Consider the following 15343-nt stretch of genomic DNA (forward strand, 5'->3'; position numbering starts at 1 on the left):
TCACTGTTGATGTTCTCTCTGTTTCTGCTCCATAGCCAAGTCCACAAGATTCTACCTCCAAACTTGAAAACAAATAGAACCACTTTTCCGTATCAACCCTATTACCAGCTCAGCAAAGCCTCCATCATTTCTCCCCTGGACCAGCCTTCCACTGGTCCATTTTTCCTCTACTCTACCCTTTCGTAGCAGCCAAAGTAATCTTCCAAGTGGATCTTCTTATTATCACACTAAACATCCTTCAAAGGCTTCCTAATATTCTTGAGATATAATCCAAATTGCTTATGTGATCTACCAGGTCTCCACAATCTGGTCCCTGCCTCCCTCATGCCTTCATTTCATACCACTCCTACACACTGGCTCCCTTTCAGTTCCTCAAACTCACCAGGTTATTTCCTGCTTCAGGCCATCTTGCTTGGTGATTCCTCTTCTTAAAATCTTTTTCTGTCTATACTTTACCCAGCTGACTCATTTACCTTACAGATAATAGATTGAATGCCACTTTGTCAGAAAGGCTTCTCTGGCTCCAATTTAAAATTTTGTACATTTCCATTATACTGACTAATTTTCTTCATATAATTATGAGATATAGCCATAACATTGGTCTCCCTTCCAAGACTATAAGCTCCAAGAGGGCACAAATCATATCCTTTTTGTCCATCACTGAATACCCAATGCTCAGCACAGAACTTGGCAGAATAAATTTTTTTTTTTTTGAGTGAATGACCCTGAAAGGTAGATTAGTCCATATTACAGGTGAGGATATTAAGATCCATTGTGAAACAACTTTTAAGACCTGGAATAGCACTCTAGGGTCTGAATAGAAAGTATTACATTTAAAAATTTTCTAGCATCATTTATCGGATTTTGTTGACTATTAGATGCTACCGGTTTAGATCAATACTGTGGCTTCCACTAAGCTTCTCAAGAGGCCCATGATGCAGTCACATGTGTTTGCAGACCTGTGGTCTAAGTGGTAAAATTCTCAAGGATTTCTTAAGAATGTGTTCTAATTTTTCTTTGATGGTTTTCATTTCATTCGTCTACAATTTGTGATCTCTGAAAAGTATTTAATTCATTAGTCAGACACAGGAAAATGACTAGCAAAGATCAATAGACACTTTTCTTCTGGGTCAGGGAAGGTACTAGATTCAAATAATCATTAAATGACTTAACAGTAAGACTTTTCAGAATGTTTTCCCTAAAACAATTTTGTGCCCCTCATTTCTAGTCACAGTAGGTAAAATTTCCTTCAGAGCCCTTCAGATTAATTCTATTGCCATTTTTGCTGGAGCACAACTGCATGACGTTTACATAGGCTTTCCTTATCTCACTGAAAGGGCTTCCCAAGGGGAGCTAATGGTGAAGAACCCACCTGCCAATGCAGGAGACATAAGAGACGTGGGTTCGATCCCTGGGTTGGGAAGATCCCTTGGAGGAGGAAATGGCAACCCACTCCAGTATTCTTGCCTGGAGAATCCCACGGACACAGAAGACCTGCATGGGTTACACTCCATAGGGTCACAAAGAGTCAGACACAACTGGAGAGACTTAACATGCAGGCACGCATCTCACTGAAGGGAGTGTAAGCTCTGCTGTGTCCTTGGGCACAGACTTGACTTAAATAAAAGGTGGACTTTACTGCACTGAGAATGTCCAACAATCCCGTGGAAGTGCAAAGCAGGGCGGGAGGTGGAGAAGAAAAATGATGATTTGGGGAGGATCCCTTGAAGACGTTTTTCTCAAAAGAAGTTTCTCTCAAATTTGAATTTTCAGATTTATTCTCTGAGATTCACTAGGAATTTTTCTTTTCCCCTTTCAAAAAAAATGTGGTAAAAAAGTACTTAACATAAAATTTACTATTTTGACCATTTTAAGTGTACAGTTCAGGGGTACTAAAAAGTCACCTGGTTGCACAACCACCATCATTATCCATTCCCAAGACTCTTTTCATCTTGCAGGAGTGAGACTGTACCTGCTGAACACCTGTACAGTTCAGGGGTACTAAAAAGTCACCTGGTTGCACAACCACCATCATTATCCAGTCCCAAGACTCTTTCCATCTTGCAGGAGTGAGACTGTACCCACTGAACACCATGGGCTCATTCCCACCTCCCTTCTGCCTCTGGCAACTGTGATTCTACTTTGTGTTTCTACGAATTTGACTAGTTGCTTTATATAAGTGGAATCATATTTGTATTTGTCCTGTTTTGACTCAGCATGTCTTCAAGGTTCATCCATGGTATAGCATTTGTTAAGAATGTGCTTCCTTTTTATTCGTAGTTTTAATTTTTTCTACAAACTGCTGTATTGTTTTCCAGTTGCTGCCCCATTTTACATTCCTACCAGAAAGCAGTGAGTCAGGGTTATGATTTCTCACCATCCTTGCCAACATTTGTTATTTTCTGACTTTTGTTTGTCTGTTTTACAATAGTCATCTAATGGGTGTGAAATGGTAACTCCTTGTGGTTTTGATTTGCATTTCCCTAATAATTAGTGATATTGAGCCTCTTTCCCTGTAATTATTAGCTATTTGTATATCTTCTTTGAAGAAATGTCCATTCAAGTCATTTGTCCATTTCTTCACTGAGGTTTGTTTTCTTTTCTTTTAAAGGGGGTGTCTATATTACTCAAGTTTACGAGACAATACTAACCAAATCCTACAGATAAGGTGGTTATCTGACATTAAATTTCTTGCAAATAATTACTATGTTTACAAGACTATATCAAAATTATAGCTAAAACAATTTGCAAATTTTAAACTAAAAAATTTAAATTACTTCACCACATAATTCATATTCATAAGTATGTGTGTAAGTGTACAGTTCAGTAGCTTTTCAGCAAATCATGTGTAACTAGCACCAAGATCAACAGCCAGAGCCCATTAGAAGCCCCTCCCCCATTCACTAGCCCCTCCTCACCTAGGTAATCACTATCATAACTTTTAGCAGATTATTTTTCCTATTTTTGTGCTTTATATAGATGGACTTACCCTTATGTCCTTTCCTGTCTGACATCTTATGCGCAACTTTATGTTTTTTCAGTTTCTCTATGTTGTCGCCTGTAGTACGTCATTCTTTTCATTGCTGAGAAGTATCCCATTATATGAACACTGTGAATGCATTACCTTATTCTATCCTTGATGGTCTTTTGGGTTGCTTCCATTTGGGGTTATTAAAACAAATGCACCTGTCAACATTCTGATAACTGTTGATGCCTTGCAAGCACACATTTCTCTTGGCTGTACACATAACTATGGAACTGCTGCGTCACAGGGCTGGCTTCTACAGTTCAGTTCAGTTGCTCAGTCATGTCCGACTCTTTGCGACCCCATGGACTGCAGCACGCCAGGCCTCCCTGTCCATCACCAACTCCCGGAGTTTGCTCAAACTCATGTCCTTTGAGTCGGTGATGTCATCCAAGCATCTCATCCTCTGTCGTCCCCTACTCCTTCTGCCTTCAGTCTTTCCCAGCATCAGGGTCTTTTCAAATGAGTCAGCTCTTCGCATCAGATGGCCAAAGTATTAGAGTTTCAGCTTCATCATCAGTCCTTCCAATGAACATTCAGGACTGATCTGCTTTAGGATGGACTGGCTGGATCTCCTTGCAGTCCAAGGGACTCTCAAGTCTTCTCCAACACCACAGTTCAAAAGCATCAATTCTTTGGCACTCAGCTTTCTTTATAGTCCAACTCTCACATCCATACATGACTACTTGAAAAACCATAGCTTTGGCTTCTATAGTACAGCGCCAAATTATTTTCGAAAGTTACTTTTTTAATAGTTTACACTCCAGCAGCATGAAGAATTCAGTTACTCCACATCCTCATCAGCACTTGGTATCCGTCCCCGTGAAGCAAAGTTTAGGTTGCTTTGAGGGCAAACTTTCGGATTTGGGTTTGGTTGCCTGAGTTATTAACCACCGCAGACTTCCCCTTGGTCCAGCCACAGCGTGTGAACTCAGTGCGTTTCGACTTGACTCCACAGTTTTGCTCTCCCCGCCCCTTGGAGGTCCTCTCAGTCAGGCGCATCAGGTGAGTCCAGGGCGGCCGGTCCTGTGAAGACTCTGAAGCCCGCCCCCCGTGCAGCGGAAGCGCGTGCAGCGCCTCCCCGGCCGCCTCCTCTCGCGGCCAGGTAGCGCCCCGCGCCCCGCGCGGCGGCCGGCTAGGGGGCGGGGCCCAGCGCGCGCGTGCGCACCGCGAGCCCGGCGCATGCTCGGAGCGCGGAGGGGCCGGGCTGAGGGGGGGCCGGGCTGAGGGGAGGCCGGGCGCCCGCTCCCGGCCCTTCGCGGCGAGGTACTGCGCGCCGCCCGTTCCGAGCCCTGCTGCCAGTAAAGTTCCCAAAGCATCCCAGTCACTCCTAAAGAGCGAAGAGGGCGCGAGTCGGCCGGACGCCCGGCCGGGGGCAGGCGCGCGCGGACGCGGCGAGGCGGCGGAGGAGCTGTGGCGCCGGGCGGCGGGCGGCGCGGGGAGGGTGAGTAGCGGCTCGCGCCCGGGCCGGCGGCCGCACTCCTCGCTCTTGCCGCGGCCCAGGACGCGCCCGCCGGGGGCTGCGCAGGGGCGCGGCGGGGCCTCCAGGCCGGGCGCTCGCTCCCACCCGGCCGCCGCGCGCACGCCTGGAGCGCGGGCCCGGGCCCGGCGGCGGCCCCACGGCCCCGTTCTCCCCGCCCCTCCCCGCGCCCCGCGGTCCCCAGGCCACCGCGTCTCCCCGCGCCCCGCCCCTCCCCGCTCTCCCTTCTCCCCGCGTCTCCCCACGCCCGGGTCTCCCCTCGCCCCCGTCTCCCTGGACATGGCCCCGAGGCCCTCATGCGGGAGGTGCGGGCAGGCGGGCCGTTCAGTGCGGGTCGGGGCTGGCTGGGAAAGGGCCCGAGCCCACCCTGGCTTCCAGACTGGGTCCAGCCAGCGGGCCCCTCCCTGCCCGGCCGCACCCTGCCCGGGGTGTTGCCGGGCGCCCCTGGAATACGAGTGAGCCGGCTGCGCGCTCCTCTTGACACCGGGCCGCAGAGTCGCTTCCCGCGGGGACCCTGAGGGTGTGGTAGGGGGACAGCTTCACTGTCACGGCCCGGGCAAGTGACTTTACAATCTGAGAAGGACTATTTACGTCTCTAGATTTCATACAAGTCAGGATATCTCCCAGGTAACTTCAGTGAACCTGAGAAGGTTTTCCGTGTTTGTATAAGTATATTCATACATGCGTTGAAGTACGGGCAGTGATGGAAAATCCACTGTTTTGATCATTGAGTTAACTCTTCCTTTTCTAATGTATTGGACTGCTGTTGATTGTAAAATTAAACTTGGGAATAGAACACATATACAGTGTTACTGTCAAGCTTTTAAGATATTATACTCAGAATTATACTTTTCTAAGAACTTGATTGTGTTGGTATAGTTCTTTTTAGTCTGTAGAGAAGTGAGTGGCTGATAATCACAAGGGTCAGACTGCCTGTGTTAAGATCTGATTTCATTTATTTTTCTTTATATTTTATTCTTTTGAACATTATTATGTGATAAAGTGGACTTTGTTGGGGAGTGTGCAGTTCTGTGAATTTTAGATTCATGTAACCACCGTAATAGTCAGAATATGGAACAGTTCTGTCACCTCCAACCACTCACGCTGTCTGTCCTCTCATAAACTCCCCCTTGCTCCAACCCCTGGCAATTACTGATCTTTTCCAGAATGTCATGTAAAGGGGATCATACCACATGTAAGCTTCTTTCTCTTAGTATAATGCTTTTGAGATTCCTTCAAGTTGCTGGATGTATCAACAACTTATCCTTTTTTATTTCTGAGTAGGATTCTGTTGGATGGATATGCATCCACTGGAGGACGTTTGGATTGTTTCTAGTTTATGGTGACTATAGCTGCTGTAATCATTCCTATGCAGGTTTTTGTGTGAACATAAGGTTTTGTTCTCTAGGGTACTGCTAAGATTCGGGTTGTAGGATCACATAAAGTATGTTTAATTTTATAAGAAACTGTCACACAGGTTTCCAGAGTGACTATCATTTTGCATTCTCACCAGCAAAATGTGAGAGTTCCAGTTGCTCCACTTCCTGCCTAGCACTTGGTGTGGTCAGATTTTTTATTTTAGCCATTCTGATAGGCATGTAGTGGTAATGGCAACCCACTCCTGTATTCTTGCCTAGGAAATCTCATGGACAGAATGTGAGCGTGGTGGGCTGCAGTCTGTGGGGTCGCAAAGAGTAGGATGCAGCAACGGAGCCCAGTGTGTCTTTAACCAATGGCCAAAGCTGTTCAATATCTTTTCGTGTGCTTACTTGGCATATATAATCTTGGGTGAATATCTGGCCAAGACTTAAATTTTTAAATTTGGTAGTTTCTTATGTTGACTTTTAAAGGTTCTTTATATGTTCTGGATACAAGTTGTTAGGTATGTTTTGCAACTATTTTCTTGCAGTCTATAACTTGTTTAATTGTTTTAATAGTATCTTTCACAGAGTTGATATTTTTAATTTTGATGAAATTTAATTTATCTATATTTCCTTTTGTACATCTTTTGGTAGCATATCTAAGAACTTTGTCTAATCCCAGATCAAGATATTAAAGTTTTACATTTAGATCTATAATCTATTTTGAATTATTTATATAAGGTGTGAGATTTAGGGGAAAGTTTACTTTTTTGCATATGAATTTCCAGTTGTTGCATCACCATTTGTTGAAAAGACTGCCTTGTCGCCATTTAATAGTTTTGCATTTTTGTCAAAAATCAATTGGCTGTATTCGCGTGGGTCTATTTTTGGGCCCTTTGTTGTATTGGGCCTCTGCTGTGTTGATTTCTGTATCTTTCTCTTGGCCAGTTTCACTCTTTCTTGATGAATGTATATTTTTAGGGTCTTAAAATTGGGTGGTATGGTTTTCTCCACCTTTGAGTCAGGGCAGTCACTCAGTCGTGTCTGAATTTGATTCATATCAAAGAATTTCATTTTGGGAGGACGCTATTGTGAATATCATTTAAATTTTTTTTGGCTTCAAATTGTACATTGTTAGGATATTAGAAATACTGTTCAGTGTTGTGTGTTACTCTTGTATCCTGTGTCCTTGCTAAATTCACTTATTAGTTTCAGGATTGTTTATTTGATTCCTTGGACAATCCATAGACAATCATGTCATCTGTGAATAGGGATAGTTTTTCCTCTAATCTGTAAGCAGTTTGTGTATTTTTGTTGCCTGTTACTCTGGCTATGCCTAATGATAACGGAAGTAGTGAGAGTGAACATCCTTACCTTGTTCTCACTCTATGGCGGAGAGCAGTCTGTCTTTTAGAATTAAGTATGATGTTAGCTGTAGGTTTGTGTGTGTGTGTGTTTTTAATAGATGCCCTTTATCAGGCTGAAAAAGTCCCCTTCTCTTTCTAGTTTGCTGAGAAATTTTCTTGCAAATGGATGTTGAATTATGTTAAATATTTCCTCTGCATTAGTTGATATGGTGATGGGGTTTTCCTTTACTTTGTTAATGTGGTGGATTACATTGATTTTTGAGTGTTGAAACAGCCTTGCATTCCCAAGTAAAGCCCATTTGGTCCTGGTTATTCTTTTTATGCATTGCTGGATGTGATTTACTCATATTTTGTTGAAGATTTTTGCATTATGTTCATGAGGGACTGTCTGTCTAGTTTTCTTTTTTGTACTGTTTTTTGTGTGGTGCTGGTATCAAGATAATGCTGGCTTTATATATTAATATGTTTCCTCCTGTTCTATATTCTGGGGGAGAGTGTGTATCATTCTTGAAAAGTTTGGTAGAATTCTCCAGTGAAATCACCTGAGCTTGGAGCTTTCTTTTTGTTTTTAAAGTTACAGATTTTATTTTCCTAATAGTTATATCAATCTCATTGATTTCTTCTCTTTATTATTTCCATCCTTTTGCTTGCTTTGGGTTTATTTTGCACTTCTTTTTCCAGTTTTTTGAGGTGGGAGCTCAGGTTGTTGCTTTGAGACTTTTCTTCTTTTCTAGGGTAAGCATTTAGTGCTGTAAATTTTCTCTCTCAGCACTATGTTAGCTGTGTCCCACAAATTTTTGACACATTGTATTTTCGTTTTATTTCAGCTCAGTTATTTTTAAAATTTCTCTTGAGCTTCTGCTTTGGCCCATGGATTATTGAGAAATCTGTTTTTAGTTTCCAAATGCTTGGAGACTTTCCTGTTATCTTTCTGTTACTGACTTCTAGTTTGATTCCACTGTGGTCTCTTTATTTTAATTTTGTTGAGGGTTGTTTGATGGCCTAGAATATGTCCTATCTTATACATGTTCAGTGGGTGCTTGAAGAATGTTCTGCTGTTGTGTGGACAGCTCTATAAATGTCAATTACATTCTGATATCTTTATGGTGTTTTTAGAATTTCATTTTGTTTTATCATGTTTTCTCGTGTTTTTGAGTATTTCTTTGTGTAACTTGTTTAGCTGCGTAGATAATTTATCACAGTGTATTGGTGTTAGCATTTTACAAGCTCAAGTGAAGTATAGAAACCTTACCTCCCTTCACATCCTTTTGTCCTCTCCCATGTATAAATAATTGTCTTAAATGTTTTCTCTACGTATATTGAAAACCACATTGAACAGTATTATGATTTTTCTTTCAATTGTCAAATGTAACGTAGAACATTCAAGAGGATAAGTCTTTCTGTATTTATCCGTATTTTATGTATGAAGTGGAGACCTAGAACTTGTACTTTAACAAGTGCTTTTAGATGCTTCTTAAATCATGCAAGTTTATCATGCACTAGGGCCAGTTACTGAGACTCCATTAGGGACAAAGAAAGGAATGCTCTTCACATTTCAGACATGTTTTGTGTAGTGGTTGTATAAATGAATTTTTGGTTCAGGTAGCTAGAATATAATAGTTAATAGGTAGGAACTGAAATAGCATTAATAATTTTAAGAAATATGAAAAACTTAGCCTTCTGTCCCAAGGGTCTGGACTGTTCATTCAGTCTAAAATGCAAACAGTACACGTACTATTACTTTGACTGTGTGAATAACTATGACTAGTCTGAACGTAAAGAAGAGAACGTGTGCTGTAAGATGATGTGCAGTGGATTCACTGTAGCCTGGATGCTGACGTGTGAGCTGCCGCTTCGTTGCATAGTATTACACAAAGCCCTTCTTCTGGGTGCGGACCCTAGGGATGTTAATATCGCCTGTGAGGATGATGAGCGGTTTCCCTAGACTTGGTGTTTGTCTCCCATTTGCTGTTAACTATCTATGGAGGATTTCTTATGGTATATGAAACTACCATTTTTTGAATGCTTAACTTTCACTGTGCTAAGTGCTTTATTTGTATCGATCAACAATCCTGTGAGGTTAAATATCTTCAGAAAACTGAATCTTGAAAGGGATAAGCAATAACTTCACGAAGAGCACAGAACCAGTAAAAGGCAACTTTAGATCAGGGCTCAACTCTAAAGCCCGTAGTCTAATCTTTGTGAAAGGCAGAATCTACTCATTTATCACTACCTGAAAGTCATACATTGTGCTGTTGATAAGGATTCAAAAATGAATATTATTGTCTCTCTTTTCAGAGAATTTAAGTTAAATGAACAGAGTGGGGAGGGGGGCCCTTCATCATGGAAACAAATTCTTGGAGTTCAGTTTGATTATTTCTTGATAAAATAATTATAGCTTATTTTTATGTCATGAAAAAAATAATTTCATTTTAAACCACAGGTTTGAGAGAGAAGATCTGATCACCTGGAATTAAAGTTGGCACAGAAACCTTTTCAACTCCAAAAATGTTGGAGGAAGATATGGAAGTGGCCATCAAGATGGTGGTTGTAGGGAATGGTGCAGTTGGAAAGTCAAGTATGATTCAGCGGTATTGCAAAGGCATTTTTACAAAAGACTACAAGAAAACCATTGGAGTTGATTTTTTGGAGCGACAAATCCAGTATGTACTTGGCCACTTTATCCTCTTGGTTTTGGTGTGTGAGCATGTCTGATGAAGGTGTCAGAACGGTGGTGACTGGTTACAGCACAAAGCTGGGAGTCCGGTGGCGGCATGTTCGGTCACTCACTCCTTGGTGCGTCTTCGCCGTCTTTTTCCCCCCTGCTCCTTCTCTCCCTTTCCCTTCTCATTTTCCTTCTTTTTTGCTACTCTTCTCCCTTCTCTCTTTGTTTCTGTCTTAGATATCTGTTTTATGTTTATTGGTGGCACCTTGGGCACTTTTTAAACAATTTGATTCATTATTTGGCTGTGCTGGGTCTCAGTTGTGGCACATGGGACCTTTCGTTGCGGTGAACAGACTCTGGTTGCAGCACACGGGCTCAGTTGCTCCGTGGCTTGTGGACCTTAGTTCCCTGACCAGGGGTTGAGCCCGTGTCCCCTGCGCTGCACGTCGGATTGTTAACCACCAGGCCACAGGGAAGTCCCATCGTAGGCACTTCTTAAACAGAAAGTAGTGCTTGATTCTACTGAGATTTCTGTCCATGATTTTATTTGGAAGGAAAATTACCTTTCACAGTAATTTTCATCTCATATATTAAGGGATCTGTTTGTATAGAATGTCTCTTTTTTTAAAACTGGACAGGACTATGTAGAAGTTGGAGAATTAATAATTTATTTTTACTTTAAAGAAATAAGAGAAAGATTTGAGGGGATTAAATACACCTGTGAAAAGGAAATCCGGTTCTAAAACACGTCAAAGTAACGATTTTTGTCCTTAGTCCTGAGAACTTTTGAGGTTATTTTAAATTGTAGGAGACAAACTAAAATTTAATCACAGAGAAATAAGTAACATTAAACAAATCTGATTTAACTGTCCCAGACATTAGCATCAGAAATAATTGTGTTCATTGTTTTAAAAATTGTTGAATTTATAATCTATTTACCTTCTTTCTAAAAATACTTCTGTTTTTGCTTCCTTTCTTAGATGTCTTAAGAGGATTCATTTTAAATCTTGATGATGTTTATTTTTGTACTTGTTATCTGAACCAAATTAATGTTTTAAGTGTGTAGTTGACCCTCATTATTTATAGATTCCATATTAATATTTTAAGTATGCAGTCACTTCTCATTATTTGTGGACTTTGTATGTTCAGATTCACTACCTGCTAAAATGTATTTGCAACCCCAGACTCGGGACCCCATTCATGGACATGCACAGAGCCTCAAAACATTTGCGTCACCTGCGCACGCAGCTCTGGCTGAGGCTGAACGAGACGACCTCCACCTTTTTGTTTCACCTCTCATAAGTACATAAGTGGCCTTTTCATGTTCTGTTTTTGTGTGTTTTGTTGGTTTTGCTGTTTAAAACGGCCCCAGGCCTAGAACTGAAGTGCTGTCTGGTGAGCTGTGATGTGCCTCATGGAGAAGACACATGTGTTAGATGAGCTTCTTTCAAGTACCAGTAATAGTGCCATGAGTTCAAAGTTGATAAATCAGCAGTATATATTAAATAAGGTGTCTTCAAACAGAAAAATGCAGAAAAAGAAGTTATATATTGATTGGTTGATGCAGTTGTAACCAGGAGCTTGAAGGCCCCTTGCCGGGTGTTTTCGCTCAGAGCGGTGACTTGCTGTTGGCAGTGGCTCTGTAGGAGGACTGCGGCCCGTGAGTAAGACTGGAGGTGCGACAGAGCAGTCAGCGTCTGCCTTAGGGAGACCGCGCGGTGAGCTGCTTCGTCCTGTCTCTCCGGTCTCTCCGCGTTAGAGGGGGGCGGCCGGAGCGGGCAGCTTTCTCAGGACAGGCCAGGATCCTGTGGACACCAGCCTCCATAGACGCTGTTCCGTGTACAAGATGGCCTAGTATTTGCATTTAACCTACACACTGCTCCCATAGACTTTCAGTTATCTCCAGATCACTTACAGCATCATATACAAGATGAATGCTGTGTGAGTAGTTGCTGGGTACATGGCATGTTCAAGTTTTGCTTTTTGGAACTTTCTAGAGTTTTCCCCACATATCTGTAAACAGTAATTTTATTTATTTCTGGCTGTGTTGGCTCTTCATTGTTGAGTGGGCTTTTTCTCTAGTTGCGGTGCGTAGGCTTCTCATCGCGGAGGCCTCTCTTGTGCGGCACAGGCTCTCGGGCGTGACTGCAGGGGCTGTGGCTCGGGGTCGGAAGTTCCCATTCCTGGTTCCGGAGCACAGGCTCCATAGTGCGGCTCGCAGGGGCAGTGGCTCTGCTGCCCGTGGGATCTCCTGGGATCAGGGATCAGACCCATGCCTTCTTTACCACTGAGCCACCCGAGAAGCCCTCCAAATATATTCTGCCTGCGGTTGGTTGAATCTGCCGGTGTGGACCCCTTTGATGCTAGTCCTAGAGCGACCACTCTCTGTGACTGTTGTTGAAGGAAAAAACACGGCAGGCGACCGCAGATCGTGTAAAGTGACAGCGTTGGGGGTGTCTGTCCCTCTGCTCTCACTGTGGTTAATGGTGTCAGCACTTAAAAGCACTAAGACTTTTTCAGATTGAAGCCCACAGTGTAGTTTTAATACCTCCAGATTTTAAAAACAAAGACATTTCCTTTGCATATAAAATATATTCATCTTTTGTTTCAGAGTTAATGACGAAGACGTCAGGCTCATGTTATGGGATACAGCAGGTCAGGAGGAGTTTGATGCAATAACCAAGGCCTACTATCGAGGTAAATTGTAGGTGTCTTTAGTCTGTTTGGATGTGTTCATTTGGCTGAACAAAGAATTTTGCCTTTTTTGTTCCCCATAGAAGGATTTCTCTTGAAGAATATTTAAATTCATTCCAAAGTATTTTTTAAAACCCCAGGCCATTATTCTTATAAAGATCTTGTTGGGTGGTAAATAATACTTTATACTATAGACTGTTTGTCTCTGCCTTAGAATTACATGACTCATATAGGCATTCCCAGACCTAGTAAGTCAGAAACTATGAAATGTCTTCGCTGATTCCAGGGAAATGACTATATAGTCAGAGAATGGAAACTGATATAAGAAAAGGAAAACTCTGGCAAACAAAATGGCATTTTGTTATGACATTAATGTGTGGGTAAAGCCTTTTCAGGGCTGCACAAGTTCAGAGAAGTATGAGGTACAAGTGAAAGCAAAAAGCTACCATGATAGGATCTAAGACTAAATTGTGGGCAGAATTCCTCTTTTTACCTACCTAGCTTTTTTTCTCTAAATTCTCAGTATATAATGTATTCTTTTTGTGATAAATAAATAGGTTGGGTTATTTCTTTTTACGCTTTTAAAACTGTGATTTGTCAGTATTACTTTTTCATTAGTGTGGTTATTTTTTGAGAAAGTAATTACTGTTACGTATTTTTAATAAGACAAAATTATGTGAGTCTACAGTTATCTCAAAATAAAGTTAAAGAACTGGTCAAATGTCAAAAATGATTTGATTTGTATATGAATAAAAAGGAGAGAATGTTGGAATTGTACAGTTAGGGAGATCATTTGGGTCCCTATTTAAAGAAAAAGACCAGGTAGCTAAAAATATTTTTATTTCCATTGCAGTTGAGGTTATAACCCTTTTTCCAGTTTTTGCCATAAGACTGTGTTCATTATTATCTGTTAATTTTTTTAACTTGGCTCATCCAGTTTGTCACAGACTTCTTGTTTTAACTTGTTCAATTTAGTTCAGTCGCTCAGTTGTGTCCACCTGTTTGCAAGCCCATAGATTGCAGCACGCCAGGCCTCCCTGTCCATCACCAACTCCCGGAGCTTGCTCAAACTCTTGTCCATTGAGTTGGTGATGCCATCCAACCATCTCATCCTTCGTCGCCCCCTTCTCCTCTTGCCTTTAATCTTTCCCAACATCGGGGTCTTTTCACATGAGTCAGCTCTTTGCATCAGGTGGCCAAAATATTGGAGTTTCAGCTTTACCATTAGTCCTTCCAATGAACATCCAGGACTGATCTCCTTTAGGATGGACTGGTTGGATCTCCTTGCAGTCTAAGGGACTCTCAAGAGTCTTCTCCAACACCACAGTTCAAAAGCATCAGTTCTTTGGTGCTCAGCTTTCTTCATGTTCCAACTCTCACATCCATACATGACTACTAGAAAAATCATAGCTTTGATTAGATGGACCTTTGTTGGCAAAGTAATGTCTCTGCTTTTTAATATGCTATATAGGTTTGTAATAGCTTTTCTTCCAAGGAGCAAATGTCTTTTAATTTCATGGCTGCAGTCACCATCTGCAGTGATTTTGGAGCCCAAGAAAATAAAATCTGTCACTGTTTCCCTTGTTTCCCCATCTATCTGCCATGAAGTGATGGAACTGGATGCCATGATCTTAGTTTTTTGAATGTTGAGTTTTAAGCCATTTTTTTCACTCTCCTCTATGACTTTCATCAGGAGGCTCTTTAGTTCCTCTTCCTGCCCTAAGGATGGTGTCATCTGCATATCTGAGGTTATTGATATTTCTCTTGGCAATCTTGATTCCAGCTTGTGCTTCATCCAGCCCGGCATTTCGCATGATGTACTCTGCATATATCATCCATTTCTCTTTCATATGTTTACAAAAGACATTCTTTGCCAGAAACTAAAAAGAGAGCCCATAATTATTAGTATTTACATCTTAATTTACAGTGGGTGATATTCAAATTTCTTTTCCCTTTGTTTCATTTGGACTAGAAGGCTTTAAACAGATTTGATCTCCCTGTATTTAACATTTTAATTTAAAGCCATCATAAGTGTATAAATAGACCTGTTAAAAGTGTTTCTTAAAATGTAACTTTTTTAGCCAACTCTGTTAAAATGGCAGAGGGTGGATACTGAGCCAGGTCTTAAGCCTTTGCTTTTTCCCCCTCACATCCCTATTTGAATTAAGGAACAAATAGTGTCAACATTATGTAAACTTGATGTATTGAACATTCTTTTATGCTTTTTTTTGAGGCTCCATAAGAATGCTTTTGGCTACTGACAGCAGAAAATTGATTTCAGACTGACTTATTTTACCTGTTGACTTGTTAGTGGGAGTAGCTTTCAGTTGTAGTTTGTTGGGACAGTAGCCTTGCTAATCTCCCAGCTGGCCCTCTCCCCATGTGGGGTTCCTCCTCATGTTGATTTTCCTCTTGGCTGCAAGGTTATACAGTGCTTTGTTCACATCCTTGGGGACCCAGGATTACTTCCCGCAACTGTGCATGAAAAGTCCAGAGCTTTTATCTGATCAGACCACCTTTGACCAGATTACAGTGAGAAGTCAGAAGAAGGTGATTAACCTAATCGGCTTGGTGCACATGTGGCCCCCCCAGGGCAGATGATAGGGTTGGCTGCCTAAACTGTAGGCTGCTGTTCAGAGAGGGAGAGGTGTTCTCAGAGGCAGGGGCGTTGGGTGACAGCTTGGCACCAGGTAACATCTGCTTCTGGTGTAGATTCCAGTGATGATTTAATTAAGCAGAAATAAAGAATAG

General features: G+C 41.9%; 1 protein-coding gene across 3 annotated transcripts in view; it reads left to right on the forward strand.

Annotated features, from left to right (window-relative positions):
* Positions 1-4177: 4177 nt before the first annotated feature.
* The window catches only part of RAB23 (RAB23, member RAS oncogene family), a 34026-nt gene continuing 22860 nt past the window's right edge, over positions 4178-15343 (forward strand). Inside the window, exons 1-3 of one of the 3 annotated variants that reach the window (XM_043450420.1) lie at positions 4178-4291; positions 9677-9896; positions 12510-12595. In XM_043450420.1, coding sequence (XP_043306355.1) covers positions 9742-9896; positions 12510-12595 — 241 coding nt within the window. In that variant the 5' untranslated portion in view covers positions 4178-4291; positions 9677-9741. Of the gene's footprint in view, positions 4292-4333; positions 4470-4998; positions 5133-9676; positions 9897-12509; positions 12596-15343 lie in introns of those variants that run through there. The other 2 variants (XM_043450419.1, XM_043450421.1) reach the window with 2 other exon arrangements.

The sequence above is a fragment of the Cervus canadensis genome, chromosome 28, assembly GCF_019320065.1.
Source record: "Cervus canadensis isolate Bull #8, Minnesota chromosome 28, ASM1932006v1, whole genome shotgun sequence".
In the NCBI taxonomy this organism is placed as follows: Eukaryota; Metazoa; Chordata; class Mammalia; order Artiodactyla; family Cervidae; genus Cervus; species Cervus canadensis.